This window comes from Podarcis gaigeae, assembly GCF_964106915.1.
Source record: "Podarcis gaigeae genome assembly, chromosome: 2".
NCBI classification, from domain to species: domain Eukaryota; kingdom Metazoa; phylum Chordata; class Lepidosauria; order Squamata; family Lacertidae; genus Podarcis; species Podarcis gaigeae.
Genome location: NC_139679.1, coordinates 56,778,446 through 56,787,318, shown reverse-complemented (window position 1 = coordinate 56,787,318; position 8,873 = coordinate 56,778,446). Strand labels below are relative to the sequence as shown.

Below are 8,873 nucleotides of genomic sequence, written 5' to 3'. Positions count from 1 at the left end.
AGCAGAACAGCTGGGCAAGTATGTCTGAAAGAGACTTAACATCATTCGGGAAACACAATTGTCGCAGGACAGCTATCCAAAGATGATGCAGTGTTTGAAAGTTGTGGCAGTCATCTTCGCTTGTTCAGTCCTGCTGTCTCAGGTAAGAACACTTCTGGTATTTCAATTCCAAAGAGGAAGGAGATGCTAGCTTATTTGCATGGCATGCATTTCAGGTGTCTTTATGCTTGGCTATGCCAAGTTAAGAGACCAGCATTACCAGCCGTATCAAGAGAGCACGACTACTAGCTGTTATTAGCATTCTGCTCATAATTATGCCATGTGTGTTTGGAAGGAGGGTTTGGCTATTGCAAGAACTTGGAGCAGACATGTTTTGCTGCCACACAGGTTGTGTGTGTTAACTGGGCCAGGCAAAGGCCTGTTTTGCCCTTACTGCAACAGAGCCCAAGCTCTACTTTTGTCCCATAGAAATGAATCTTTCCAGTACAAGTTACTGGTTGAGAAAGTAAAACGGTGTACTTAATGACTCCAGTGAGTTGTGTATTTTTGGATGTAGGAAGTGTTAGGTTTTGACATTCCTACTGATCTGGAGAACGGTTGTGCAGAAACACCAATAAACAATAGCTTCCATATAGAAATGTCAGACTTCAGTCAAATTCTGCAGAGAAACAGGAGGGCTTAATAGCTAAATGGACCTCAACAAAATAGATAACAGCTGTCTAAAATTCTGTTTCAGACACACTGTGCCTCTCTGCATCCACAAAACTCTCAGCTATTAAGGCCGAAGAGAATGACACCCTTCTGGAGAGGGATCTCAAGACCAATTGGAGCAGCGTGCCGGGATAACAGTGAATGTGCCACAAGACTATGCAGGTAATTTCTATCTCACTCCTTGAAATGAATTCCATGATGCCATTTGAGTCATCCTGAACAGAAATGAGGAACTTTGAGCTTCCAAATCCCACAAAAAAATAAATTTAAAAAAATCAGAATGATAGGAATTGCAAATTTAGATTGTCCCATTTTAAAATGAATAAACTTTAAACTACACTGAGCCTTTAATACAGTCTAGATTATCTGGAACATTTTAAATATTGCCAGATGAATTACCATAGAGATGTCAACTGTGAAAATAGTTTAGGATCAAGACAGTAAAACACAGACTAGTCAATAAAGCTATTTATATTTATGCTAGTGATTAGACTATTCCCTGAAAATATAAATCAACTCAGCACCAAAAACTAAAAGAAAAAAATATTTTTGGTGTGCTGTTCTAAAAGCAAAATTACTCTGTGCTAATGAAATGTTTGCTGGTGACACTATTTGCTCTCCCCTTAAGACAAATACCAGACACCAAACAGTTTTTTTAAAATAAAAAAATCACATTTAACTTTGCTTTCATATTACAGAGCTTGTATTAAAGTATATTAATTCCTCTCTGTATATTGCTTTTTTCTTTTTCAGAAACAAACACTGTTCTTTAAGAGTATCGCAGGAGTGATTGTTCACTAAGGTGAAGAAACTGCTGCTGCTGCTTTTGATAATGCTCCTCCCTGTTTATTTATTATCACCTCTCCTGAGATCATGTGCTTAAAGATTTTCAATGAAAGCTTCTGTTGTATGGACAGCTACAAAGGACTTCAACGTGTCAGAAGCACATTTTAATTTAGGCTACATCTTTCCATCATCAGCCCTTTAGAGGAAGCTCAAGTAGCTTAAACCTATCTTGTTTTTTGTACTGTTTATCATGTTTTTCTATGCAAGACATTAAATAGCTGTTAAGCAAACACACTTTGCTATGTGCCTTGTATGCCAGCCAAAAGGAAAAGCCAGTCTGGGAAGATACCCCGGAAGTACCCTGAGCAAAGCTGAACTATAGACCTTTACCATTCTACAGGAGCTAAGGGAATGATATAGGTTTTCCCCCATTAAAATCCTCAAGCTGGTAAATCAAAAAAAGCATAAGAGCAATAAGCACCTTGGTACCACAATTGATGCCATCTCTTTTACAATGTTTGCCTTTCAAACTTTAATTGTGTGGTGAGAAATGATGTAACTGGCTTAATAGTAAGGAATGGGTAATTATGTGCATACTGGAAACATAAAATGGAGTTTTCCCCACTTGGAACATATGGGAGCAGCATACCACTCTGCCCACTCATCCTCAAACAGAACAATTCTTTCTGAACCAATGTGTAATGCTCTTGTAGAAAGGCCCATACAAAAGGATTAATTCAAGCACAGTGCTTATAAAGTTTAATACAGAAAATCTATTTGATATTTATTAAACTTAGTTTCTCCAGTTACAGTTTTGCATTGTACAAAGCATTTTAATGACACAGTAGTTAAAAAGATCTTTACAAATTGAAATGTGATACCCTTTTCTCCAAATATTTAATTGCCATAAATTTGTTTAAAAATACACATTAAACGCATATTTCAGACACTAAACTTTCTATAATCTCAATACCACAAAATACATAGATATACTATACAGATGTGGGGGGGAAATCTAGTTAGTATATAATACTTTGCTCACCATTAACATACGTGAAATGCACATACTGACTTAGAAATCCTAATTTGGAGCCCCAAAGTACCCTTTTGAAATTTCAAATATATTGCAAAGTAAAGGGGGGGATCACAGTTTTGTTTTAAAAGTTTAGTTTTGGTTGAAAACAGATGACTAATACATTGATAAGTAACAAAATGTATAAGACATGGACATGTCATGTACAAAGCATACAACAGAGAGCCATCCTGCCAATCATGTTCAGTACCAAGCTGCATGCTCAAGAAGGGATTTTTTTATATTTTTCAATTGATAAGCCAAAGGTTAAAAACAACTTCCCCCCTCCCAACACATTTGCCCCCAAAAGGAAAAGAAAAGCCACCTTTACCAAGTAATTTCAAATATGATAAAGGATCTTTAATAAATATATAAGCACTTTATCCTCCATATACAAAACTTCTTAAAACCATTTAAAAATGGAACCAGATACATATGCCAGCAACTGTGCTTGCAGAGGCTTTTGGCCTGGCTCATGAAGCCAAGTTCTATGTTATTTTAGTGCAACCATCTTGGAATGTTGGCTGCCAATACTGATGTGATCTATGAACCAGGAGAAGGAAAACGTCTGAGCCCAATTTGCCGGCACCAGTTCTGTTCAGTTACATTACCAGAAACAAATGTGTGGTCAATACATTTACACATGGAATTGGGAAGACAAGCCAAAATTAGATCCACTTTGACAATTAATCTGAGCGGGAAGCAACAAAAGGTCTTCGGCTGAGTTTGCTTAAAGCCTCGATGAATCGGGAGAAGCCATTTTGTAAAAACACTCGGGTTTCTACAAAAGTTTCAACTCCAGTGAGAATGTTATAATCAACCCATTTCCCATAACTGCTATTTTTAAAATGCCATAAGCACCCCAGTACCCACCCAAAATAATGAAACTGATTTCTCATACTCTGTACAGTTAACCTGCATTTTCTAGGTCTTGGGGGAAAGTTGCTGAATAGAGCACACTAGTAAAAGCTTTGGCTACACTCTGTTGAAAGATCTCCAACATTAACTTAGCTACCAAAAACCCAAACTTCCCACAATACTGATTTCCACTCAATTTAACGTCATTCTGTCCTTGACGCAAATATTTATGAAATATTTGCCATTCTGGACTCTGCCATTTGGTCTGGTTGTTGCTTATTTCTTGTATGGGTAAAATGTATTCAGACTTGATTTGCTCAGGTCCATCGAAACCCCCTCAATAAAAAATACTGCAAAGTTTACAGTGCAGGGAAATGTTACTATATATAGCAAAAGTAGTCTTTCCCGATATTTGCCAGATTTGGCAAGCTTTGTGGTTATCTGCCTACAGCTATGTCTTACTTGCCTTTGGCAATCCCTCCATTATATCCAGACTCCCTACCTGCTGTGGCTGCTCATAACACACACTACAGGGTTTCTCGTGTATAAAATCACAGCAATCAAGCTTCAATAATCTAAAAGAAACTGATAGCACTCCAGCATAATATGCAAAGTTTATCACCATCACCAAAATGAGGATGGCTCAGCACTCAATAAATATATTGATATAGTCAGCTGTACTATAACCTAACACAAGTATAACAAACTTTGGACAGACTTGAGTTCATTCATTTATATATGTATGTAGATATATGTATTAGAAACATGTATATTACAAATTGCATACTGCTGTCAAAGGTCAAGAGCCACTTGCTCTGCTTTACAGCCAAGAGATTTAAATCATATTGAACTGAACACGCTGGGTCATCTTAGTCTGGTACCCTGAATGTTCATTTAAGATACAAAATGAAGTAGCTAAGTGTCGACAAGGTCAGTGTTTCCTAGGCATTTTATTAAGGGGATCTGCCATCAGAACTGATCTATAGTTTGGGGACGTGCTAGTCAGAATCGACTGATGAAGTGAAACGTTTGTAGCTTCTAATGCTACAGTGTCTCACCCACTCACTGCCAGCAGGCTGGTGAAACACCTAAAGAATTCCACTGGTGGATCTCGTGCCACCATTCATGAATTGCTCTCCTATGACCCTGCAACTTTTGAGAGAAAATTCAGAATTACTTGAACACCTGAGCAAGCCTAGTCCGACTATTAAGCAGTTCTAAAAGGCTCATCACTGGGATACACAGCAACATTGATATGTGTAAATACACAACCATAAAACCCCTTATTCTAGAGTTTCCACACAAAGACAACAGCACAATGCCAGTGCTCAAAATATACACATAATGCATCTTAAGGGCAGATGTTAAGCTTGCTTTTGCTCTTTGAGAAGAGAAGGAAAAGCTCATGATGTGTTTGCATTTAACAATTAACTTTGGCAAATTACTCATGCACTTCAGAGACAAAGGAATTCCAAGTTCGATGGCCTTTTGAAATTTTGTCTACTCCTAATTTAACTGGTTGGAAACTGCTAAACAGTTTGCAATCATGAAGGAAAAGAACTGCGCTTATTTAGGAAATACAAATAATACCTCTGGGAGGCATATATTACAAAAGATAATGCTTGCTAGCTTAGGTATACATTTAAAACTACAGAGGCCTTGCTAAATTATTAAACATACAAATGTCTAGGATTCATCTGAAGAAGCTTCTTTTAAAAAAATCCAATCTGATATAGAGTATTCTACTTCTGAAAACAATGTTTTTTAAAAAAAACAAGAGAGATTTTCCCACTGGCAGTTATGGTAACTGGGTACAAAACCAAGCCAAATCACCCTGCTGATCACTGCAGCACTACACAGCAAGTGAGCTTGTAATCCAACTCCTGCTAACAGTGTAGAGGCTTCGGTATGGTAAGTGTGCCAGGCACTTCTGAATGTTAAGGAAAAACCTACCCATTGGATCTGAGTTAGCATCTTTGCTGTACCTCTTAGGACCAAAGCACATGAAAACGTGCCTGCTTTAAAACTGCTTCACGAGACTGGTACCGCTACACAAGCAGCTCACATGAAATGGACCACAGAAACCATTTCTTTTTATTTTTAAAAAAATAATCTGAAACTCTCTTAGTCTGTGTGCCGGGCACATACACAATAAACTGCTTGCCAAGGAAGCGGTTTAAAGAAGGTTCCATATGACAGCAGTTGTATTTGCACTGGCCAAACAGCGACACCAAAAGAATATGTAGCCATTTAATACATCATCACCCATTACTGCTTAACTGAAATTCAGTTTGCCCACAGCAAATCATCCTAGGCTGCATCATTTTCTCAAATATTGTTTGATTTATCATCTTTTGTATGCATGGGTGCGACTTCATATTTTTCCCTCCACTCTTACAATGCATTCTTGTGGATAAGAGTGCAACAGTAAACAGCATTAATGATTGTGAATACAGAACCAAGGGATAGTTGATTTCATCAGAAATAATTCAAAGTATCAAGGTAAGAGAACCTGTGCATTCCTTGAAGTACAAAACATCCGAACACAAGGCTCCGTTGACTATGCAAGCTATAGTTTAGTGACTATAATTTATGAAGTTTCTCAACGTCCCAAGGACACACTGCAGTACTAATCAATGTAGAATTCTATTCCTTCTTTCAACGTTCGCCATCATTTTGGCACATAGCTATACAGCTAGACATAAATTTAGTGCAATCATTTTCTTGAACATGCACATTTACATCTGGGGTAGGGTTCAGGGACAAGGGCAGGTAAAGCAGCATTCCACAACCCCACACTGAGAGGGGTTCAGAGTTTGACTCTAACAAACAACCAATGTGTGTATTCTCAACAAATGACAGCCACTAGTTATCAGGAAAAGGAAGTGGAATTTTACCAAAGTACTGCAGGAGACCAACTGGATACAGCATACCAGGTCCTAAGTGTAAAACCTCTTGTAAACAGTATTCAAAATCTTCGTCTAAAAAGGCATAAGGCACACCAGACATGTTAGGGATGCTAAGCAGTATTCTTTTCGTCAGGCAGGCACCTTCTATGAAAAGGTGCTCTGGTTAGTAACCTTAAAGCAGTCACTTAGAATTCCACGCATGATTTTTGCTGATCACAGTTATTTCCTTGAAAATTAAAGATTCTGTTCCCATCACAAACACTTAACATTAAGGAAGGTGTCATAAAATGGGGTAAAAGCAAGATTTTAAATCAACTGGACGTTAACAGTTTAAAATGTCCCTGTAATCATAGGTCTACTCTCAACCCCATGTTGCCCACTGCGTACACCTAACCATGAGAAACCCAAGGGTGTTTAGTTACTGCTCACATTTTCTGATTTACCACTGGAAATGGACAAGCATCACTTCCATGTAGGAGTGAGTTAGTGGCTTCAGTGAGTTAGTGGCTTCTAATAAAGACAAGCAAGGAAACAGGCTGCACCAAAGCACAAGATTGTCCATTTGAAACCATTTCTGGTCTACACCTGCAGACTGAAACTCAATTGTGAGACCCACATCACTTTGATATTGCATTAAATGCAACTTCCTGGAAGGTTTTCATATTATTAGTGTTAAGACATGTGTTTTGAAGCTAAGTGTCCATAGAGATCTTTTTTTTTTTTTACATCTCACTTAAATAAAATGGCTTAATGTATAGAACAACATCCTTGGAACTTAGTACAATAATAAACCTGTGGCTGTCATTTAGGGGTTTAACTGAGATATTCATGAAAATATATCCCTACACTTTAGAATCTATCAACCCTGACTTTCTCTTACAAGCTCTACCACCACAAGACATTACAGAATAACAAAGCTCACAAAATACTTAAATAAAGTGTCTACATTTTATCTTCACTAAGTACTTGATCAGGTAAAATTTATAGGAAAAACTGCTAAATCTTAAAAAAGCCCAAAAATAGAGCTTTCAAAAACAAATTAAAATAAATATGTTTTAAAACAGATTTGTTAGGCATAATTACTAGAATTCCAATCCAATTGCAGCTCAATGAATCCATCTTACATTAAAACATTGCAGAGTTTAAACTATTTTTTAAATACCTTAAAAATGGAACAACTGAAAAAGTTCATTAACATGATGGTTGGGAGGTTCTCAAACACATGATGCTGGGAGACACATGAAAGCATTCCTTAATCTCAGTGTCCACTAAGCAATGCATTATGGCAGTCTTCCTTATTTTTTTATGACACAGTGTTGAAAAAAAATCAGAGGCAGCAAGAAAAGTATCTTCTATGCTTCAGATTTCTTCAGTCCAGTTATCACTTGGCATCCAAACGCAACCAATGCAGTCCCTGTCTTGTGTAACGTACTAGGTCTGTCATGACACTTGCATTAAAGATCAGAGGGCCCATCACTTTATCCAGTTCAGCAAAGAATTCTGCAGAAAAGAAGAAGCAACCAGATTGAAATACACCTGTACACAACATATTCCCCAAGATTAAAACGATGGAAAATTCACATTAAAATTGTATTTTTTCTGACTGCAATGCTAAACAAAATAAAAAAGCATGGAATGGGAACTTTGATTCTCTGAATCTCTTAACTACTCTTGCAGGGATCACGCTCAGTCAGAGAACCTTTCCGGGCTCTGAGCAACTGATAACTGATTTGTATGCTGGCGTATCTAAATCAGATGTTTATTTAGTGATAGTAGGGTAGAAATCTTTCAAGTGCAGATAACTGAAGGTTTGTATAATAAGTGTTCACAGAGTGGGATCTTAGTGTACTTTAGATATAACAAAGTGCTCAAAGTTTCATATAACATTCAAACAATACATTCTAATATTGGTCAATTTTCTCTATGCCTCAGAACATTTCATATACCTATACAGAAAAAAATATTGATATGTGTGCATGCATGTGTGTGCGCGCGCACACACACACACACACACACACACACACCCTTTCAACTGAAGATCTCAGGACAGTTCACAAGATAAAACTATAGGATAAAAGCACAAATAAAAGGTTAGAATACAAAACTATAAAACCCCCTCCCACAAACATATTTAAAAGGCCATAGAATATTAATCAGCCAAAGGCCTGGTTGAAGTGGAATGTTTTCACCTGGTGTCTAATATATGTCTAATATATATATATAAATAAAGATAGATATTTTCAGCTGTCTGCAGTGGCTCCCCATTCGTAGAATGCTCTCTCCATTATAATGATGGTGCTGACAAAACTCCCTAGGGAGAGCATTCTACGAATGGGGTGCCACTGCAGACAGCTGAATACATGAGCTGTAACAATGGGGATGGAGCTGTCTCTTAACATCCACTGGCCTTACAGGCTGGTCCTCCAGACAAGTGAGAGTCTGAAGAGGGTTTCAACTGAGTGAGCTTGGAAACACTCCCTGTGATCTGACAAGACAGGGTTCCTGCTTGTAGGAGGGTTTCCAAGTGTGTTCTACTG

General features: G+C 37.7%; 2 protein-coding genes across 4 annotated transcripts in view; one reads left to right on the top strand and one right to left on the bottom strand.

Moving 5' to 3' along the window:
* The first annotated feature begins 1 nt into the window (after position 1).
* LEAP2 (liver enriched antimicrobial peptide 2) lies at positions 2-5,524 on the top strand. The gene is made up of 3 exons (XM_083728341.1): positions 2-142; positions 737-873; positions 1,465-5,524. The coding sequence occupies exons 1-3, from the start codon at positions 83-85 to the stop codon at positions 1,499-1,501; spliced, it is 234 nt and encodes a 77-aa protein (XP_083584467.1). The 5' UTR covers positions 2-82; the 3' UTR covers positions 1,502-5,524.
* The window catches only part of AFF4 (ALF transcription elongation factor 4), a 52,476-nt gene continuing 45,835 nt past the window's right edge, over positions 2,233-8,873 (bottom strand). For all 3 annotated transcript variants that reach the window (XM_083728220.1, XM_083728221.1, XM_083728219.1), the window contains one exon: positions 2,233-7,836. In XM_083728220.1, the coding sequence (XP_083584346.1) occupies positions 7,718-7,836 (119 nt within the window). In that variant the 3' untranslated portion in view covers positions 2,233-7,717. The remainder of the gene's footprint in view (positions 7,837-8,873) is intronic.

Coding starts and splice junctions, on each gene's coding strand:
- LEAP2 (XM_083728341.1), top strand. CDS start 83: ATGATGCAGTGTTTGAAAGTTGTGGCAGTCATCTTCGCTTGTTCAGTC. Junction 143..736: donor GTTCAGTCCTGCTGTCTCAG/GTAAGAACACTT, acceptor ATTCTGTTTCAG/ACACACTGTGCCTCTCTGCA. Junction 874..1,464: donor TGTGCCACAAGACTATGCAG/GTAATTTCTATC, acceptor TTTCTTTTTCAG/AAACAAACACTGTTCTTTAA.